Source organism: Ostrinia furnacalis, unplaced genomic scaffold, assembly GCF_004193835.3.
Source record: "Ostrinia furnacalis isolate ACB-3 unplaced genomic scaffold, ASM419383v2 OfSCF1534, whole genome shotgun sequence".
NCBI classification, from domain to species: domain Eukaryota; kingdom Metazoa; phylum Arthropoda; class Insecta; order Lepidoptera; family Crambidae; genus Ostrinia; species Ostrinia furnacalis.
This window is the reverse complement of record NW_021131773.1, coordinates 689,794-711,913: the sequence shown is the minus strand read 5'-3', so window position 1 is coordinate 711,913 and position 22,120 is coordinate 689,794. Positions and strand designations below refer to the sequence as shown.

The 22,120-nt window shown below is 37.8% G+C and overlaps 4 protein-coding genes across 6 annotated transcripts in view; 2 read left to right on the top strand and 2 right to left on the bottom strand.

Moving 5' to 3' along the window:
* Positions 1–1,723: 1,723 nt before the first annotated feature.
* On the bottom strand, positions 1,724–2,696 carry Rpb8 (DNA-directed RNA polymerases I, II, and III subunit Rpb8). The gene is made up of 2 exons (XM_028304826.1): positions 2,300–2,696; positions 1,724–1,948 (listed from the first exon to the last, which is right to left on the bottom strand). Exons 1-2 carry the CDS (start codon positions 2,590–2,592, stop codon positions 1,789–1,791), a joined length of 453 nt encoding a protein of 150 aa, XP_028160627.1. The 5' UTR covers positions 2,593–2,696; the 3' UTR covers positions 1,724–1,788.
* Positions 2,697–2,935: 239 nt separating this feature from the next.
* On the top strand, positions 2,936–5,875 carry Nop60B (dyskerin pseudouridine synthase 1 Nop60B). Its single transcript, XM_028304822.1, has one exon. It carries the CDS (start codon positions 3,146–3,148, stop codon positions 4,676–4,678), a length of 1,533 nt encoding a protein of 510 aa, XP_028160623.1. The 5' UTR covers positions 2,936–3,145; the 3' UTR covers positions 4,679–5,875.
* Positions 5,876–6,427: 552 nt separating this feature from the next.
* Positions 6,428–10,784, top strand: LOC114353033 (gastrula zinc finger protein XlCGF46.1). Its single transcript, XM_028304841.1, has 4 exons — positions 6,428–7,453; positions 8,033–8,166; positions 9,251–9,365; positions 10,492–10,784. The coding sequence occupies exons 1-4, from the start codon at positions 6,554–6,556 to the stop codon at positions 10,765–10,767; spliced, it is 1,425 nt and encodes a 474-aa protein (XP_028160642.1). The 5' UTR covers positions 6,428–6,553; the 3' UTR covers positions 10,768–10,784.
* Positions 10,785–16,984: 6,200 nt separating this feature from the next.
* LOC114353010 (uncharacterized) overlaps positions 16,985–22,120 on the bottom strand; it is a 69,911-nt gene continuing 64,775 nt past the window's right edge. For all 3 annotated transcript variants that reach the window (XM_028304801.1, XM_028304804.1, XM_028304803.1), the window contains one exon: positions 16,985–17,234. In XM_028304801.1, the coding sequence (XP_028160602.1) occupies positions 17,042–17,234 (193 nt within the window). In that variant the 3' untranslated portion in view covers positions 16,985–17,041. The remainder of the gene's footprint in view (positions 17,235–22,120) is intronic.

Here is a 22,120-nt window from a genome sequence, read left to right as displayed (position 1 = left end):
GGGCCCAGACTACGATGATAAATTGTCTGCTTAGGAATTATGTATTTTTTAAACTGTTTGCGGGACTTTTGTCTCCTAGATTTCTGATATGCACCGCTTCTAGGGAAAGTTCTTATGGAGGGTTATAAAAATCCAAAACACCCTGAGGCCTTTTCAAATTACTTTAGTTATGCACATTTGAACAAAAACAGAAGGGATAATGACGCGTTATGAACCCGTGTTTGGGGGAGGTTTTACCCGTGGCATCACTCGCTAGCGCAGCGGTGGTCCTGGGAACTTGAACGCTGTTGTTATAATAGCGTCACAGCTTTTAAAGTATACCTTACGGCTAAAATGCAGAACAAGCGAAAGATACCATAATAACTATTGATAAGTATTATTAAAACTGTTGAATTAATAAAATTTGTATTATAAATGAGAAATTTTGACAAATAAACCGAAAATACAATTAAACATTGCAACAGTAAATTATTTAGTTTAATAATTTAATTGATTTACCTACTTTTTTTGAAGACGAACACTTGCTAACGCCATCTACCGTAATTAAAACGAAACCTTTAGTTCTTCTACTTCTCGATAGAGGGCAGGAATAGTTTCATAGTAGTTCATCTTTTTGTCGCTAGATGGCAGTAACTGGTGGACTTAATTACTTATTTGCTCAACAGATGGCAGTGTAATTGAATGATAGTTCATGATTGCAATAAAAGATGGCGTTGTAAAAGAATACTTGAATTAGTTTTTCTACTCACCACTAGATGGCGATAGTAAGTTGATTAGTCTTGTTATTAGTTACTAGATGGCGTTAGTATTTTTGCTTAACTAGTTTTGTGCTACTAGCTTAAAAAAATGAACACCAGTAAAATTAACTGATGATAACTGATTTAAAATAGATAGCAGTAAATCAGTTATTTTTTTGTCGGCCGTTTGGTGTAGTGGTTCAGAACGGACTACTATACCGAGAGGTCCCGGGTTCGATTCCCGGCCGGGCAGAAATTGAAATGATGAATTTTAATTTCTGTGACGGGTCTGGGTGTTACTATGTATAATATGGTATGTATTTAAAAAAAAAATTATATAAGTAGTGTATCCGTCAAGCTAGCACCCATAACACAAGCATTAAGTTGCTTACTTTGGGGCTAGCTGGCGCTGTGTGAAATTGTCCAAAGATTTATTTATTTATTTTACGTTTTTAATCAATTAAATCTATAAAAAAGAAACGCAGCTATGCCATAAATTACTTTTCATGTAGGTATGTATGCCATATGGTATGGACTTTATTTTTTCAACCTGGGTAGTTTTATATTTTCATTTGTAAGTTTTATATGCTATCTAAGTACATATCTACAAACTAAAAAGATTTTATTTCATGATTTAGTTGACTCAGATGAAGCATTTCAAATTCGAACGCATGTATGAAATATTATTATGTAGGTATGTACTGGTAGTTATTTGTTATCGTAACTGGGAAATCAAGTAAAACAACCAGGTAGAAACTTACATAATTTTAATCTTATATTACATTTTAACAATTAACCTATTGTAACTGCTGTAGTCAATATTGTTTTACACTGGAATTTCATTTGAGGTCTCAAAATGACGAAAAATTACAAAATAGTTTTTAAGACTAACGCCCATACTACTATGAGGTCTCACAGTGCTCATGGACGCACAGGGTGCCACACGAACCAATCACAGAGCTCTATTCAACGCTGTGCATTAGATTGCTTCACTTTGTTTGTGAATGTGGGTGTATTTGAATTATTTTAATAACCTAACACTATAAAGACATTAAAAAGCTAGTTTCTTCATGAGAAGGTACATGTGCTGATCCACTTCGAATCCGTGCAAGTTGTTTGCGTCTCCTTGCAGACGCATGAGGAGTCCGCCGAATGAGACGTACGCTGCGAGCCGGGACGCTGGCTCCATGGCCGCTTCATCGCCTTCTATCCTGAAAAGTTATAACATAAGTTTAGCAAAACAAAGAACATTTAAATATTTTTATTACGTGGTTTCACAGATGGTAAGACTGAAAATGATGAGTTTAAACAGGGTTAAGGAGATGATTATTGTAAATGAATATTGATTCTGAGTAAATCGGACTGTTAAGAATTAAGATATCTAACCAACACAACATCATTGTTCATTGAATCATTCCAACATTGAGATTCTAAAATAAAAACCGTTTGTAATACCATATTTATGAGCACTTGCACTTCAATCATAAAGTCAAAAGGACTTGAGAAACGCTACTTTTTTTAGATTATTTTTGCACAATAATAAACAAACATCGAAAACTAACCTATAAACTTTCCCCGACATGACATACTCAAAGCTGTCGGCGCGGTTTCCCTCCGTCTCCAGAGGGTTCCATTCCCCTCCGTCGGGGTACCCGTTCTCCCTGAGGGTAGTCGCCAACACCAACCGAAACTTTTCGCCCAACTCCATCGGATAAATCCAGGAATTAATGTCCAAAATAAGATCCATTTTGAACGATTCTGATTCGCAGTGTAATCGACTCACGCGATCGAATTTCTTGCCTTCTGGATCCATGTCTTTAACGTTGAATATATCTTCAAACAGAACGCCTGCCATTTTTTGATATTTCAATACTTTTTAGCGCTGTAAAAATGGTACTTTTTAATTTTTTCATCAGCCTCGAAAAGATCGCGAGTTTTTGTTGACGAGGAAACGTCAAAATTGACAAATGCGCTACATGCATTATTTGAACGTTTATGGAGCGTTTAGTATTTCTTTACGACTAAAATTTTATCTTGAGAATTTTACGATTTATATTTTTCAGCTTATCAAAAAGGTTTTTTTTATTATTTTTAACGAATTCACTTATTATCAGTGTGTTAAAATCCTAATTAAAGCATTTAGTCTGATTTAATTACATCATAATAAACGCCCATGCGTTTTGTTAGCTCAGCTGGTTGTTGGCAACAATCGTCGAAATATGGTCGCGTTGCTACAAAATTAAAAAACTAACCTCCAACAACGCGCATTGCACGTGTCTCTTCTTTGTTTGTGCATTTATCGTGGTAATTTACATACAGTGCCCTAAATTAGGGCACTATATTGTTTGTGTGACTCTTCAAAGGGGTCACGAATATTATTTGCGTTGAATAATCGCGAATAAACCGCCATGACGGACGTGCTACCACCCGGCGGGGAAGTCTTCTCCGAGAAGAAAAAGAAGAAAAATAAGGAAGGAGTGTCGCTGGGAGCCTACCAGAAGCTTGGGGACTTCAAGATCGAGCCATCGGAGAGCGTGAGCAAGCTAGACACTGCGTATTGGCCGCTGTTACTGAAGAATTTCGACCGACTCAATGTGCGCACTAACCATTACACGCCTCTGCCTTTCGGCCATTCGCCTCTGAAGCGGCCCATCACCGATTACATCAAGTCTGGATTCATCAACGTGGACAAGCCGAGCAACCCAAGCTCTCACGAAGTCGTGTCATGGATAAAACGTATTCTGAAAGTGGAAAAAACCGGGCATTCGGGCACGCTCGATCCGAAAGTGACAGGTTGTCTGATCGTGTGCATCGACAGGGCGACGAGACTCGTAAAATCCCAGCAAAACGCCGGAAAAGAGTATGTTGCTGTCTTCAGCTTGCATTCTGCGGTGGAAAGTATAAAAAAAGTCACACAAGGACTGGAGAAACTCCGTGGCGCGCTGTTCCAACGGCCTCCACTAATATCGGCCGTGAAGAGACAGCTGCGAGTCCGGTCTGTGTATGACAGCAAACTACTGGACTTCGATCAGGAACGTAACATCGGTGTGTTCTGGGTGAGCTGTGAGGCTGGTTCGTACATCCGTACCATGTGTGTGCATCTGGGCCTGATGCTGGGCGTTGGGGGCCAGATGATCGAGCTTCGTAGAGTACGCTCTGGCATCCAAGGCGAGAAGGAAGGTATGGTGACGATGCATGATATTTTAGATGCGCAATGGGCGTATGAAAATCACAAAGATGAGACGTACATTAGGAGAGTTATAAAGCCACTGGAAGGCTTGTTAATTGCACACAAAAGAATTTTCATCAAGGACAGTGCGGTGAACGCTGTGTGTTACGGAGCGAAGGTGCTGCTGCCTGGTGTACTGAGGTACGAAGACGGTATAGAAATAGATCAAGAAATTGTAATCGTCACCACCAAAGGCGAGGCTGTGGCTCTGGCGATTGCGCTTATGACCACATCAACGATGGCTTCGTGCGATCACGGCGTCGCAGCGAAGCTAAAGAGAGTCATCATGGAGCGTGACACGTATCCCAGAAAGTGGGGCTTGGGACCCAAAGCATCCCAGAAGAAGCAGCTTATTTCGCAGGGAAAACTTGATAAATATGGAAAGCCTAACGAAAACACGCCATCGGAGTGGCTAAACAGTTATGTCGACTACAAGCCTCCCAAGAGCAAGAGTGAAAACGCTGAAAACGGTGACGCAGAAGAAGAAACTACGAGGAAACGGACAGCGAGCACTGCTAATGCTGACGACCCCAACAATTCGACTGAGCTGAAGTCAGAGAAAAAGAAGAAAAAGAAAAAACGCGACCAAGAGGAAACAGCAGACGGTGATGCGACCATGGACGGCACGACAGAAGACGCCGATGACTCTGCACGTAAAGAAAAGAAAAAGAAGAAGAGGAAAGACAGGGAACAAGAGAGACAGGACGAATGAAAACTTGAGTTAGTTATGTAAGTATATTGTTTTGACGTTTTATAATGTGATGGAAGATGGAGTCAATCAGTAAATCAGTTTGCACGAGAAGTTTTATTTTACTTAAGAAGATGTTCTTATAATAACAATTTTTATCCTTAACTAGCATTTTCACTAGACTAGATTATAGGGAATATCGTGTTATATCTCTAGAATACATTCTGTTGGTAGATGCCAAATATATAATTGTTTTAGAGCTAGACTATTTAGAGACAACCGTAAAGATGTGACTAACTAAAGGTTCAAATGTAACGTAACATGTTATTTTAAGTGCCTATTGAAACTATATTGTAAAATTGAGTGCTAAAAACATAACAACAATCTATATGCATATAAGCTTTATATAAAACATATTGAATTATAGCATTTTTCTCATATAAAATTACATTATATTAGCAAAGATACATCTCCTATTTTTATAGTGATATGTTTTGTTGAAATTCTCAGGTCTGTATTGTGAAATTACACTATAAACTCACACATAGAAGTCTAGTATTGGTTTAATTTCAATGAATGCTTGAATTAGTTTAGTAGATTCATACTTAGGTATCATTTTATAATACAGACCTTATACGATGAATGATGCATATTTTATAGGTGTGCTAGTTAAGCTACAATTTCCTTTGTAAATACGGGTTCGATTCGTTTAATAATCCCATTCTCATAAGTTGACACTAATTCACAATTCAGCGCAATGCCACTGAATAATATTCATTATAAAAACTTCAGAAAAACTGATTTTAAAAATCTAGCAAATGAATTATTTTGAAATTGGGATTCTTCAGATCGTTTTTTGTATAAAACGCACGTTTTTTAAATCAGTCGAATGTTTTTTAATGAAATTGTGTTCCAAAAAACACCTTTCTGAAACAGTCCCTGAGAAAAACCTAGAATTAAGTAAAATGTCAGTCTTGAATCAATGTTACATTGTTACGTAAAATTATAACTTGCATATTTTCATGCACCGCTTTGAATTGTAAATAAGTGAACTATTATTAGTATAAGTTAGTTCTAAGTTAAGTTGTTACTAGCCATGAGGGCTTGGTACGATAAATGTTGATCAGAAGGCTTGCAGGACGGATTGCCATATCTTAGTTCGGTGATTTTCATTTGTACTGTGTAAGACGTGTTGCAATCAACATTAAATTGAAATAAGGATATTTGTGTTTGATTTTCTTCTAAAACAACCCTAATAATAATCCTAGTATTCTTCTTTAGGTAGGTACCTAACAGACGCACGTCTCATAGTTTGACTAGACAATAACCTTCTCAGAACTATACTTCTGGTTTTGTGCATATTAATGAGTACCTAGATATGCTATCAAATTCTTATCAAAATGTTTACAGTCCCCTAGTTTTGTGGAAGCTAAGAATAGGTTATTCCTTGAGCTTGCGGCAAAGTAAAGCAGCTTGCATAAAATGCATCACATCATAATGATTCCAAATTGCACTTATAATTTTTAATCAATGATTTCATTTATTAGTTTTGCGATCAGTCCTAATGATGTACTTACGGCACCTACCCGTTTGTATTATGAATTAGCCATCTTTTAGGTTTGAGTAATCGAACCTTGATCCACGGTATACAAACCAACCACTCGGTATTTGGGTAGTATAATTTATTAAAAACTTTTTTTTGTCATTCGTTTCGTGAAACGTGCGTGGGACGGAACGTGTTTGACAACCATCAAAATTGACATTGACGGAAGCAGATAGCAAAAAAAACAGGTTTTTTGTGATTTTCGTAAAATGAAAGTGCTTCCTTTAGCCTTATTTCTTTGTTATTTGTTTGATTAATGTTAGTAAAATTTGTGTTTATTACACAATCCTGTCACCATGGCGGTCCACATTGAATTGGACAGCGATTTGTATACGTATGAGTACTTTCTGCAAGATGATGTGTGTAGATTGTGTTGGGGCAAAGAAGCTGTATGCGAGATTTTCGCGAAGCCTTCGGAGAATCAGCAGATCTTGAAGAATGTGCTACTAGAGAAGATAAGAGAATGCCTGGAATTGGACATAAAGGAAGGCACGCACCCGTACAAGGCTTGTTTAAGTTGTTACAGTAAGATAGAGGAGTTCTATATGTTCAAACAAGTGTGTAAAGAAACAAATAGGCGTTTGCACGATATATTCACTAAACACAGTAAATTATTAAATGAAAATATCGATTATAATGTCAAAATTGAAAAAGATGATACCGATTACTCAGATCTGGAGACTAAAGCAGACTGGATAATATTTGAAAGCGTTAACGAAACAGACAATGATAGCGACCACTCCGATATTGATGTAAAATCAAAACCGTTGAGAAAGAAAAAAAAGAGTTCGTACAAAAAGTTACGAACTCCCACGTATTGTAATATTTGTAGGCTAGATTTGGAAACGGTAGAGATTCTCGCTCAGCATAACGAGCAAGCGCACGGTATAGAGGAAAAGAGTGGTATGTTCAAATGTTTCGGTTGTGATAAACGGTTTAAGCACCGTAAGACGAGACTGGGACACGAAATAGCTGTGTGTAAAGGTTTGAAAGATGGTTACAAGTGTCCGAAATGTGATCGGTATCTGCCCAAGCGAGGGATGTACGAAGCTCACATGAGGGATCACCGGACGCAGCCAAACGTTGAGTTGCCAGAGGATATATTTCAGTGTTTCAAATGTTTAACGTATTTTAAGACTAAAATAAGTCTACAAGAGCATATGGCGCAACATGAGCCTAAGAAGTTTGTTTGTGAAGTAAGTTATCAAGCAACCATTCAAATAAATTAACAATATAAAAAAAATTAGTCTAAACAGTTATGCTGTAATAGTAATCAACCATTATTAATTGATTTTTATTATATTTTAATAGTTTGTGTGGAGTTTTACCCAAATTTTCGTCAAATTCAAGAAACATGCTGTAGAGATGATACCACTGACTCTGGCTAACTGCCTTGTTATGCATAAAAATAAATAAAAACTGCCTGAAATCTTTAAGATGACAGTTATCCATTCAGTGGCGGCGTAGCATGGGTTGGCACCTGGGGCGATCACCCCCAGGATTTTGGGGTTACGTCATTTGAAAGACAATCGCACCCCAGTATCATGACATAGACCGCTGATTTGCCATCCAGATGCGCCAGTGAGTACTAATCTGCGCGACTTGTGTCACCCCCTGATGCTTGGCACCCGGGGCGGACCGCCCCCACCGCCCCCCCCTTACGCCGCTACTGTATCCATTGCAAGATAAGAATCAATAAAATAAATGATAATGTTATTAACACTATTTTGTGATTGTGAAACAGTTTTAAATAAACAAGTATCAAATGGTTACAGACGTGTGGCCGAGTGTTCTCCAGGCGGGCGTACCTGAACCTCCACAAGCGGATACATACCGGCTCCAAGCGGTACTCGTGCGAGCTGTGCAACTATAAATGCGCACAGCGGTCTTCCTTCAACGTACATATGAGGTAAAGCCCGTGAGCATGTAGAATTTTGTCCAATGACCCCAAGCTACCCATTCTTATCGCTCGCGCGTAATTATATTGCTGTCGCGACTGTGCAACTGGCACCCGCAGTGAGTGTGCGAGCGCGATAGCAACATAATTACGCGCGAGCGATAAGGATGGGGTCATTGGACAAAATTCTACGTGCTCACGGACCAGACTATAACTGTCTGTTATTACTTCCTTCGTTTCAGCCGAGAGACGTCCACTGCTGGTCAAAGGACTCCCCAAGGTTTTCCACAAAGACCGGTCCTGCGCCGCCCGCATCCAGGCACCTCCCGCGACCTTCACCAGTTCGTCGGTCCACCTAGTGGGAGGCCTGCCCATAATACATACCCAAAGATTACTAAATACTCAAACCCCACATTAGTAAAAAGTTACACCTAGCATGAACTTTGGATTAAAATGACATAATCCATACTAAATGACAATTTAAGCCAGAGTTCAACTAGGGTGGAACTTTTATTAATAAATTGGAAAAGATCCTACCCGAAATACCTATCGATCTATTAGATCTAAAGCAGTTCATTTTTTGGTTTCCATTCATTTTCCATCTGCAGGAAATGGCAAAAGCATTCTGTCATAAAGAATAAGTAGAATATGCATTCCTTTTTATTTTATTGAGAAAACCAACAGCGTATTCTATATATATATAAAAGAAAGTCGTGTTAGTTACTCCACTTATAACTCAAGAACGGCTGAACCGATTTAGCTGAAAATTGTCAGGAAGGTAGTTTAGAGCCAGGAGAAGGACATAGAATACTTTTTATCCCGTTCGAAATAAAAAAGTCTGCTTATTTTTTGCCATTAAGGCGGAACAAAGTTCGCCGGGTCAGCTAGTTATTTATACAATTTTACCATACATAAATTTAAAATACAATATGGCCAATACAGGTTTCCCTTAAATTATTACCAATAGTACTAGTAAAGGTTGGAATGCTACCAATACCTATCCACACAAGTTCACTTTTTTTTGTTTTATCTTAGTTTTTGTGAAAAAGGCAAAGGCATATTATGATATACAGCCTGTTATTATTATGTTCCACAGAAAGCACACCGGCGAACGTCCGTTCGCGTGCGACATGTGCCCGCTGCGATGCGTCTCGAGTTCCAACCTCAGGGCGCACCGTCTGCGACACCTTGGAGCCGGCCCGCAGTACGAGGTAAGGCCCTATGCCAGGGTTGGCGAACCAATGGCACGCGTGCCAATGATGGCACGCGACATAATATTTTGGGCACGCCACCAATCACAAATTCAGTAATTCAATAGTAAATAATGTGTTTTGATTATGAGCTATCGTATTTGCCGTCATCAGTTAGTGCCACTGTAGAGTAAGGTCGTGTCACTCACCAGTGGTGCCACTTGATAGCATTAGGTGTTAATTTAATGGCACGTGTCTATGACTACTTCAAATATTTTTTTAATAGTGGCACGTTCAAACTTAAAGGTTCGCCATCCCTGCCCTATGCAATGCATATTAGAATAGGGATGTTTCCTGGGTAAAAAAGCAAGAGTTTTAATTAGTCCGTCATCAGTTAGCTTATCAAAAAAATACTCGACACACATTTTTCACTTTTTGAAACTAATGAAAATGTAAAGAGATAAAGCGTGCCAAAGTTCTAAAGACGTGTGCCCGTGACGTCAATGAGTGCTTAAAAATGCAGCACTTTGTGACGTCGCGCGGAACTTCAATGCACCATAACTTTGTAATTTTTTGTTTGGTTGATAATTAAAAATATACGTGTACAATATTTTTCGATATTAAAATTGACGGACTAAAAATTTTTTTAGGTAACAAGCCTATTGTGTTTTAAGATCACATCACACATGTTATGTCCTCTGCGAGATTCGAACCCGCAACCATAATGAGAAAAGAAATCAAGATTGATATTTTTCTTCTTGCAAGTTTTCAACAGTACAATAGGCCACAGTTGTGGCTACCCATTCGAGACTAGCAAGAAAAACTTTCGAGTTCGAATCGTTTGCCTATTCGACAAAATTCGATATTCAATCTTTGGAAAAAGATCAATTTAATTAAAAAATTAAACGATAACCATTTCTCATACTAAGTTCACTTTACGACACGTTCACAAGGGCGTTGTTGTAGTTTTCATACTAAATCTTTTGATGGCGATTCGAATACGCAAACGATTCGAACTCGAAAGTTGGTCGTGCTAGACGTACGGAAATGGGTAGCTGGAACTGTGATTGTGTGTGATTTTTAATTCAAAATAGCATTTTTGTGTGCTTTTCCATACTTATCAACATTAAAATCTCTTTCTTTACAGTGCTCAATCTGCAACAAAAAGTTCGGATACAAACTCAGTCTAGAAGAGCACATAGCGATCACGCACGAGCGTTCCCAATCCTTCCGCTGCTCCGAGTGTGGCGCTAGTTACTGCCGAGTACGCGGCTTACGGCGCCATCTGTTGGCGAAACACGGGAAACAGCTGAAGTACGCGCGCGACAAAACTGAGGCACAAGATAGAATAGACACGCAAGAGAAAGAGATAGAGGTCGATAGAGGGTTGTCAGAGGATGTTATGCAGAAAATTTATCAATAAAAGTATTTATATTGTTGTACATGTGTTTTTATAAACAGAAAATGCGAGTTCGACTCGGTTGATTGTTAAAGTGTTTTTGTACTTTATGGCCGAGTTGCACCAACTTAACCGTAACCATAATAGCTGTAATTTCCTACTAATATTATAAAATGCGAAAGTTTGTATGGATGTCTGGATGTCAACATGTTTGTTTACTCTTTCACGCAAAAACTACTGAACGTTCCCAATTCTTCAGCTGCTCCGAGTGTGGCGCTAATTACTGCCGAGTACGCGGCTTACGGCGCCATCTGTTGGCGAAACACGGGAAACAGCTGAAGTACGCGCGCGACAAAACTGAGACACAAGATAGAATAGTCACGCAAGAAAAAGAGATAGAGGTTGATAGAGGGTTGTCAGAGGACGTTATGCAGAAAATTTATCAATAAAAGTATTTATATTGTTGTACATGTGTTTTTATAGAACAGAAAATGCGAGTTAACTCGACTGTACCTCTAGTAGGAAAAACTTTCGAGTTCGTTTCGTTGCGTATTCAAAGTGTCATCGAAAAATTTTGTATGAAAAATTAAACAGCGCCCCCTAGGGCGGCTATAATGTAGGGGGCGCTGTTTAATTTTTCATACAAAAATTTTCGATGACACTTTGAATACGCAACGAAACGAACTCGAAAGTTTTTCCTACTAGAGGTACGGACTGCTTAAAGTATTTTTGTACTTTATGGCCGAGTTGCAGCAACTAAGACCAACTTAATCATAACTGAACTTATGGAGTTTGACAGATTTTTGTCATTTGTTAAAAGTAAGATGGTGCAACTCAGCCTATGTTTTGTACTTATAGTAATAAAGTAAAGCCATTTTTAATGTTGATAGCGTGATCATGCAGTGCCTTAATTCACGTATTTTGACAGTCAAGATCTCGCTGACGTTCAGAAGTCGTCCCATTGAAAAACAGTTCTAAATCCGTATTCACAAGGGTCATTTTGATAGAACGATTACTCGATAGGATCGCAACTCAGTGTGTTGTCGTTGAAGTTTTGTTACGTGAATCTGAATAATCAAACATTCGCATTTTTAAAAAATCAATAGTGTATCATCATTATCATGAGATCATTTAATCTCCACTGTAGGAGAACTTTAATCTTCTACAAATTTTAGCTTTTACTACCGACTCTAGTTAGAAGGGTCGGAGTTTGTGAAAAATAAAAATAGATACATCCAGATATTGAAATTAAACTCAACATGTTATTTACAAGATATTTATTTCGCTATTAATATTCAAAACAAAAATAAAAGTTCTCTATAATATTAAAACATCTCTATACCGTACAGAGGCTAACATGCTGGAGTATTTACATTTCACATCAATAAGAATTTCGTGTAGAGCGTGGAAATAATTGAGTTTTGGTGGATGATAAAACACTGCTAAGAGCAGCATGGGAGTAAAAAAGCATGCTTTAATTGCTTGCACTACTCCCCGATAGATGTCGCTAAACCCAATCTTGGGCACGAAGGGCATGGGGCCAGCTTACTCCTTTTAGAATCACGCTGAATCCAGCAGTTCAGGAAATAGAACAAGATTTCTTCATTAAAATGACAAAGTCATTTTATTATGCTCTACGTTTATAGGTTTTACACTTTGCAACGGGGTGGTTTTGTGTAGAATTATTGTATTATTTATTGATCATCAACATTCTAACACCACCACTAATAACCTTGTCGCACTATAACCGCGATTTCTTTATTTCAACCACCACACTGATTTTACATAGTGTCTGTTGGTCTTTGAATGAAATGATGAATTTTGTAAGTGCTGCAATAATTAATATCCGTTGCAAAATATAAGAACGTCGCTTAAAATATTGACAATAATCATAAAAGTTACCGAGAGTTTAGGTATCACATAACACAACCAGATTTTTACACTTAACGTCTTGACTATTTTATAAGACGATTATTTTACTAAAACTTTATTTCATATCAATAAAATGATTGACCACTGCCCGTTTCCTTAGACACTTAGGCAAGTGATAAGACCGTACCTACTCGATAGCGGCGTCAACTGGGCGCAATTGTGGAAATGCTGTATTAATTTATCTCTCAGAGCAATGATCTTCAAGTGGTTAATAATGAAGTGATATTTTATTTTCTTGTTAAATCATAAGCTCTAAGATACAGGTAGAAACCTGGGATGATTTAGCTATGGATTTATTTGTTAAAAATATTTCACAACAATACACTTTCGGTATAGGTCTAGGTAGTTAGGTTTATAATACGGCGGTTCTAAGTACTTCCAACCGAGTCACTTCTACATTCAGAGACCCTAATAAATTCATGAAATGTTTATTAATACATTAGAATTATCCGATTGACATTTTGTAGTGTAGACTAAACCCTACAAATATTTTTGTTACAGAATATCTTAATAATATCAAATTATCAAATAATTATAAAGAAAGTAGCACACTTTTCAAACCGGAAAGGGAGCGTAACCCGTATCAACTCAAGGCGGTTCTTTGTATGGCGCGCGAAAGGCAACGACGGCTCGCGAAAGGCGATACGGTGTTGATCCCTTTCCGAGTTGATAAGTCTGCTATGACCTTAGCATTATATTTTTCAAGACGATTTGATATGTCACCTAATAATTGGTGAACAAATTGAAAACATTTGTAGTAAATTAGCTTCACATGAATATTTATTATCCTAAAACACGTAGACATCACAAAGTTATACTATACACAAATATTGTCAAAGAGGAACTTCAATTTATTGCATAAACGTACACAATATTGTTTCACATGGACTATTCAGATATTTTTACAGACACGACAATTTTACGTGCGCAGTGCGCCATTGTTAGGCCAGTTGGTTTCATCAACCAGTCAGAGAATTACATAAATAGCCTCAAATTTTTAGGGTTAAAACCGTTTGTATGCACATATCACCTTTATCTTAGCATAGAACAGCGAAAAATCCGAAATACGACTTACTGCCTTCATCCATTCATTTTTCCGTTAGCAGATTTGACTGTTACTTTGCTTCGTTCAACTTTTTGTAACCGCTGTCAATTCAAAGTGTCGATATTAATCTGAATAATCCATGGCAAATACACAACTATTCTATTAATACTTATCCTAATTAAGTTTTAATGATCTTAATTTAATAACATTTACTTAAACTAATAAATATTTGATAAACAAATGATATGAAAATAAATTATAGGTAACTTTGTTATCGAAATGCTTTGAGCGCGTCCATTAGTGCACAGAGAAAAACACAAAAACACTTAATTAATTATTTTATTTTATTTTCTGCAGTGCTAAAATTTTATGAAGGCCGTTGAATTCGCGCTCTCCAGTTGGCGCCAATTAGTCACGCCAGAGGCGCCAAGTGGTAAGCACAGCCCTGTGTATTTTTTTTAACAATTGCCACTACTTAGTACCACTACTCTCCGCTAGATGGAGTTAAATACTAGTTTATCGAATGTCGGTTATCTGCTAATGCTACAGAGAACGCAATTCTCTAAATAAATATAGCACTGACATTACTATTACACCTATTCAATTATTATTTCATTTCTACGAGTATATACAAAAGGCAAAGTTATTGCTTTAGTTTAAAATGGCTAGTTTTACAAAATTTTACATCTATAAATTACATCATACGTGACAAGGGGTTCCGGTTCCTAATTTTGTGACGCCTTAATTTCAAAATCTAAGGCTGAGTTGTACCACCAAACTTTGACCGTAACTATAACGATAACCGGTGATTTTTGTATGAGTTTGACAGATTTTTGACGTTTGTTACAGTCAAAGTAAGATGGTGCAACCCACCCTAAGTAATTTTTGCAAGTTTGGCGAAAGTTGGATTTTCCAAATTTAGGTTTTCGCAAGTTAGGTTTTCGCGAGTTAGGTTTTCGCAAGTGAGGTTTTCGCGAGTTAGTTTTTCGCGAGTTAGGTTTTCGCAAGTGAGGTTTTCGTGAGTTAGGTTTTCGCGAGTTAGGTTTTCACAAGTTAGGTTTTCCAAGTTAGGTTTTCGTGAGTTAGGTTTTTGGCAAGTTAGGTTTTCCAAGTTAGGTTTTCGCAAGTTAAGTTTTCGTGAGATAGGTTTTCACAAGTTAAGTTTTCGCGAATTAGGTTTTCGCGAATTAGGTTTTCGTAAGTTAGGTTTTCGTGAGTTAGGTTTTCGCGAGTTATGTTTTCACAAGTTAGGTTTTCGCGAGATAGGTTTTCACAAGTTAGGTTTTTCAAGTTAGGTTTTCGTGAGTTAGGTTTTCGCAAGTTAGGTTTTCGCGAGTTAGGTTTTCGCGAGTTTGGTTTTCGCGAGTTTGGTTTTCGCGAGTTAGGTTTTCGCGAGTTAGGTTTTCGTAAGTTAGGTTTTCGCGAATTAGGTTTTCGCAAGTTAAGTTTTCGCGAATTAGGTTTTCACAAGTTAGGTTTTCGCAAGTTTTCGCGAATTAGGTTTTCGTAGGTTCGGTTTTCACAATTTAGGTTTTCGCAAGTTAGGTTTTCGCGAATAGGTTTTCGCAAGTTAAGTTTTCGCGAATTAGGTTTTCACAAGTTAGGTTTTCGCAAGTTTTCGCGAATTAGGTTTTCGTAGGTTCGGTTTTCACAATTTAGGTTTTCGCAAGTTAGGTTTTCGCGAATAGGTTTTCGCAAGTTAAGTTTTCGCGAATTAGGTTTTCACAAGTTAGGTTTTCGCAAGTTTTCGCGAATTAGGTTTTCGTAGGTTCGGTTTTCACAAGTTAGGTTTTCGCAAGTTAGGTTTTCGCGAATAGGTTTTCGCAAGTTAAGTTTTCGCGAATTAGGTTTTCGCAAGTTAGGTTTTCCAAGTTAGGTTTTCGCAAGTTAGGTTTTCCAAGTTAGGTTTTCGCAAGTTAGGTTTTCCAAAGTTAGGTTTTCGCAAGTTAGGTTTTCCAAAGTTAGGTTTTTCCAAGTTAGGTTTTCCAAGGATAGATTGTCGTAAGTTAGGTTTTCGCCAGTTATGTTTACCCAACCTTATTTTTCAAAGATAAAAGGTAGGTAGGTTCCTGTGTCAACGTCTTGAATGTTAGGTCCGGTTATAATTACCTTAATGAGGTTTTGTTTTGGAACCTAGAATTTCAAGGGACAGACTTAGGAAGTTTGGTTTTCGAATTTATAATCATTATTATTTCGTGTGACGTAATTTATAGATGATCTTTCTTCATGATAGGTACTATCTCAAACAGCCGCCAGTTTTCTAATTCAATGATGCTTGATGACGGTTTATAGTTTTAAAAATTACCCTACTACAACTTACCTACTAATTTTTAAATTACACAATACTTACATTAGTATTTTGGCAAGATGGAGTTAAAACTTCACAAATTACTTATTATTTGCAATTTGAGAAAGTCATAGTACATACTGCATATCGAGTAACTTAAGTTTTGTATAGCCGTCGATTTGATCTTAATAAATACTTAACCCGGTCGAGTTAACTGCGCATCTAGCAGAGGTGACGTCACATCGCCGCTCTGGTACGGGACGGGGCGAACGCGGGGAGGTGTGCGGGTGAGTGCGAGGAAGAGTTGCATTCCAGCGAGGTGCGCAGTTAGCTGATTGGGTTATAAGTGTCCCATTTTGGTTTTTACTTGAGATTAGGTATCTGCTAAAAGTTAATAGTGCCACTTTATTATAGTTAGTTTTATTCCTCAGATCTAAAAGTTGACACAAGTAATCTTCAAAAAGGTTTGAGGATTGAATCTCACATAGAGATTTTTTTATTTCGGAGTTAAGATATATTTTTTTTGCGGTTTTGAAAGAAAGAAAACAAGACACTGGCCATGTGGTTTGCACATGGCCAGTGTCTTGTTTTCTTTGCGCGAAAGAAAATTTGACAGTTCGCGAAAGCTAAGGCGATTATCACACCGCACCGCGCTCCGCCGCGGGACGACAGAATTAATCATTATAAGCAAGTACCTCAATTTGTATAGAAAACACGCGCGGCACAACACACTGACTACGCCACGCGGACCGCGGCGGAGCGCGGTGGCGGTGCAGTGTGATAATCGCCTAAGATAAAAAAACTTGACAGTTGTTTCGCAAACCCTTCGCTCCGAACCTTGGCTCCGACGTTTTTTGACAGGAGGGCGCTACTATCAATACTGGGTTATTAGTTCCGATTTTTGCCACTTGACATTTCAGAATCGTTAACCTACCCACAAGTTGTCCCTCAAGAAAGCTTAAGGTACTCCCGGCAAAGAATGCTTCCCTCAGAGTACCTGCCAATTTATTGGTATTACCATCTAAATAAAAAGCCTAATACGGCAAGTTGTCCCTCAAGAAGGCTTGCTTATGGTACCCCCGGCTGAGGCACCGGCCCCACCAGGATCGCTTGGTGCAGATCTTCACTGGTTTCAGCACGAAACACTTGGTCTGGACCACGTTGAAGAACAGCTTGCCCACCATGTTGGAGACTGAGGTGTCTGCCAGCTTGAGACACGCGCGGAACCTGAAATGATGGAGAGGGTGGTGAAACTTGGTAATACGAACAATCTAAATCTAAATCTAAAATAACTCAAAGGTGACTGACTGACTGACTGACTGACTGACATAGTGATCTATCAACGCACAGCCCATACCACTAGACGGATCGGGCTGAAATTTGGCATGCAGGTAGATGTTATGAGGCATCCGCTAAGAAAGGATTTTACGAAACTCCACCCTTAAGGGGGTAAAACGGGATCCACGCGTAAGAAGTCGCGGGCGGCCGCTAGTATTACATAAGCTAGTTTTTCATCGCCAAAGAGGATTGAACTACGGGACCATTCCCACCTCTCGTTCCCACCGCTACAAATCCTGTGTAGCCAGGATCTACAGACTGACCGCCAATAAAACCCAACCAGTGACGGTCAAGTTGATCCCGGGGGAAAGTTAAACTGTCATTGGACTCGCAACGAAATTAATCAGAAGAACATAGGAGTTCGAAGTTAGGGTTCGACTTTCAGTGCAAAGAGAAAGGAAGGTCATTCTGTAAAATAGAGTGCTTTTCCACCTCTTTTTGCCCTCTTTATCATTTTCTCTCGACTCGTTGGTGGAAACAGATGATAATGCAAATGCAATCAAAATAAAATGTCCCGTTATCCCTACCTAGAGTCAGATTAACCTTCTTCCCAAATATTAAAATGTTACGATGCTGACACAGAATCTGCGTGCGCGTCTCCATATTAAAGCTGTCATAATGTCACACCATAAAACTTGAAATAGGAAGTGAGTTATTCGATTATAGAAGGACATTTACGACACATTGTCCTATAAAATTTGCATTATTAAACGGTCTGAGGCAAATCAAAAACACTGTGGCATCAAGAGTAAAAGCGGTATTCACAAAGGATGCTTGCCTAAGTGAAACAGCAAATCGAGCGCATAGCGTTAAACAGAGCTCTGTGATTGGTTCGTTTGTGATCTTGTGCGTCCACGCGCACTGTGAGACCTCATAGTAATGTTTGTGAATATGGGTGTCAGTATCGTATGTAAGTACATAAGCCGGAGTGCAGGTGCGGTTTTGTTCCCCAGTCGATGAAGCACCTGTCATGCCCTGAGTGCCCAAGCAACTGCACTCAGGAGGATTTGATGTATGCTACTGACAACGCCGCTCTTGTGGCGGAGTTTTGGGCTGACACTGTGTAGGTTTGTTGTCGACACGAAAAGAAGAAGAAGCCGGTTTTCTTTAATTAGAGATTAATTTAACCAAAAATAAACTATAATTTCGGGTTTGCCCGCCTCTGTATTCAGGTAATCCTCACTTTTAAACAGTTTCATAGAGTTCTACTAGTTAATTTAAGAATTTAACAATTACAAGATTTTTCTGCGACAAAGCAAAGTTTTTTATAACTTTTAAGAGTTTGAGTTTTGGAATCATTAAAAGTACCTAATTATTATTATAAAATATGTCCCTGGTTGACGCTCTTTTCAAGATTGTTTCTACAGAATATCAGCATTCATGTTCTGAATGGAACATGATATAAGCTGAGTAGGAGCTATTTTGGTTCAATAAATTATCTATATTATTTAAATTATGTAAAACGTATCATGTTTGAATCAAATAAACTATTTTTCTTTCTTTCTTTTTAAAATAAATTAAGCGCTACGTGAAATCCGCCATTTTGCGCGCCAAATCATAGGCAAAATAAATCCAATAAAATCAGACGCATCGTAACTTCTCTGGACATTATCGTTTGATGGCACACTAATATTAAGTGCGAACTCTTCAAAATCGATCATATTTCTGGTTTAGATTCAGGCTGGCCGGTTTATGGCGGCGCCGTGTGTCATCGCTTCCAGCCTTTTTATTGCGTTGCAGTTATGGCTAGAGATGGGTAGTGGGTAAAAACCCATTTCACCCGATTGGGTTAAAACGGGGTGATTTGGGTAAAAACCCGGTTTTTACCCATTATCACCCATTCTGGAGGGTGAAAACAAAAATAGCGTTTTTTTAAAGTGAGAAGTGGTATTTGTTGCTAAGGGGGCGTTCTAGTGTTACGTAATGCAATCTGGGGGGAGAGGAGGTCATGAAAAACGTTACAATGCGTTACAGTGGCGGAAGGGCGGTTCGATTTCAAGTTTTTAAGCAGAAGTACTTTGTAGTTCGTGTTGTTATTTGTAACTTTATACGGTAATGTCATCAAAGAGAGAGTTTGGCATCTTTGGCATTCCCCCCTCCATGTCCTTGCCATGATCACAAATTATTGTGTTCCTACTAAATTTATTCTAAATCGGTTCAACGATTCTTGAAATAACACCATTTTATAAAATAATTGGTCACATCATCATAACGTCATCAATTTTACGATTTGGCCACGATATAAATGCATATTAGTGTTAAATTTGACTTATTACTTATTAATCAATAAACTTAAATGAGAAAATTCAATAAAAATAAAGAAAAGATACCAATTGAAATAATTATAAAATTATTTGTTTTCACCCGGTGTAAACACCCACGGGTGGAATGAAACGGGTTTTTATTGGGTTTTTACCCTCATGTGGGTTTTTACCCGGGTGGAAACCCATCTCTAGTTATGGCGGCTATTTTACGTTTAAATCTTGAGACGATTTTCCTGTGTTGCGGATTTAGGCACGCGTGCGAATCCAATCCGCGTGCGTGTAAAATCACGCTGGTTGCACGCAGGACAAAGATTTCGCATTTAAATGCGCCCGCGTGCCGAAATCTGCATTTCAGGAAAAAGGCACTAAAGCGCTTGAAATGTTCAAAGACTAACCCCCTTACTAATAAAAAGTTACAAGTTACAAGTTGTTGAACACTGTTTTAAAATGACATTTCCATACTAAACGTCACTTTAAAACACTGTTCAACGAGCGTGTAAGTTTTATTAGTAAGGGGGTAAGTATTTTATAGAAAGAAAGAAGACAAAGTATTAACCATTTGGTTTTTACTAGACATGCTTGTTGTTCTAAACAAAAAAAAAATAGTAGATTCGTAGGAAATATCAAAATGAGAGGACACAATTTAGGCGCTCTTGTAGCTAGGAAAATCTAAGGACAGAATTTAGACTTTGGTGCTTCAAATGTTTTATTTATGTAAAATTCTAAGTCCCGAATAAAACTAAGCTGAAACTGAAAAAAAGTTTTATGTATCTTTGTGTGTGTTAATAACGTTTTTTCATTATTATTTTTAAACTAATAACGAATACCTGCCACAGACAACCTCCTCAAATACCCTCATTGTCTATGCCTGGCTCTGTCCGCGCATTAGGGGAATATATTACAGGATGCACCGCGGCAAGTGGCCTGCGTTCGACAGGTTATGGCAGCGCGCCATTTTTGACGACATCTTTGTTTTGGTTGTAATGCAATGGCTGATAAAATAGTGAAATAAAAATTAGTAATTTCATTTGATTTTTAAAATGTTGTCTTATACGTCAAAAGTCTGTTAACTACATACAAAAAACACCGGTTAAGGTTATAGTTACTGTTAAAGTGAGACAGTGCCACTCAGCCATAGTAATTTTTAATTGTTTCGCGTACTAAGTAAAGTACGTAAGTTTGCCGGTCCGTGGAATGCGCGTCCCCTCCCCCAACCGCGATTAAACGTAATTAGTTAGTGATTCATCATCATCATCATCATTTCAGCCATAGGACGTCCACTGCTGAACATAGGCCTCCCCCAATGCTTTCCATGTTGATCGATTGGTAGCGGCCTGCGTCCAGCGCTTCCCTGCTACCTTTACGATGTCGTCGGTCCACCTTGTAGGTGGACGTCCCACGCTGCGTTTTCCAGTACTAGTTAGTGATTAAACGCAATTAATGTATCTTATTTTACGCAAATACACAATTTTTATCAATAATAATAAATACAAAATATTCTAAATATAGTTTGAGAAAGTTATAGACGCTTCCCTTCGAGTGACGTCATAAAGCGAACGGATAGTACCTATTTTGCCCCTCTTTTAGCCGATGACAAAAAATCTAAATTCTAAATTTAAATCTGCGTTCCAATCAAAAAAACAAAAGCAAAAATATTTTTTCGGCAATCGTACCCCTACAGTTCCTACTCTGCCCCCCACAGCCGGGCCTAATGTCATATCATTAATACACATTAGTTCTGGTGCAGTCAATAGACTGTCACCCCTCAGAATTATCGTCACGTTCTCTGCTACGAGATGACAAAAAAAGGAAAATTAAACGCGCTCAATAGTGTTTTGTATTATTTTGCACAGTGCAACAAGTATTTCAAATCATAGCATAATACATAATATTATTTTGTCTTTTGAAGCAGAGAATTCGTAAATTATTATTTTGATTATGCCATAGCTTAATTCGTAATAATAATTATTATGTATTTTTAAACAAAACAGAGACAAATAATGCGTATATTAAATGCTTTGTCAAAGCGTAACTAATCATGCGTAAAATATTTACAAAAAAATTAAATTAAATTTAAATAAAAAGTTACAATGCGTAAAATTATTTGTAATAGAGCCATAGGGGTTAAAGTATGAAATTGCCGATTTTCTCTTAATTTTTATTTTATTATGTTTATGACTAAAAATAAGACTGTAAATTCGATCAATTTTACATAAAACTTATTTCATATTTTCCCACGCTCGACTCTGAGCAAGTACCTGCATAAATTCTTTAGCTTTATTACTAGAAGTAAGGAATATATTTATAATTATAAAAAGCATATTTTTCATAATCATAAAATCTACTATTAATAGACTAACTTCGTATAGCTTACCCATCGACGTAATATTAAATAGCGTAGTTTCCCGCGGTCATAAACCATTTTTAAGTTGGTTTTTGAATCCTACGTAATTCAAAATTTAAAATAACTTAACAGCGTTTCCCGCGCATTCTCAATAAAATTATTGTACT

Bases quoted from the DNA above. Each gene is read 5' to 3' on its own strand.
- Rpb8 (XM_028304826.1), bottom strand. From the start codon at position 2,592: ATGGCAGGCGTTCTGTTTGAAGATATATTCAACGTTAAAGACATGGAT. The intron at 1,949-2,299 runs GTTAGTTTTCGA...ATAACTTTTCAG, and splicing joins ATGTCGGGGAAAGTTTATAG to GATAGAAGGCGATGAAGCGG.
- Nop60B (XM_028304822.1), top strand. From the start codon at position 3,146: ATGACGGACGTGCTACCACCCGGCGGGGAAGTCTTCTCCGAGAAGAAA.
- LOC114353033 (XM_028304841.1), top strand. From the start codon at position 6,554: ATGGCGGTCCACATTGAATTGGACAGCGATTTGTATACGTATGAGTAC. The intron at 7,454-8,032 runs GTAAGTTATCAA...AAATGGTTACAG, and splicing joins CTAAGAAGTTTGTTTGTGAA to ACGTGTGGCCGAGTGTTCTC. The intron at 9,366-10,491 runs GTAAGGCCCTAT...CTTTCTTTACAG, and splicing joins GAGCCGGCCCGCAGTACGAG to TGCTCAATCTGCAACAAAAA.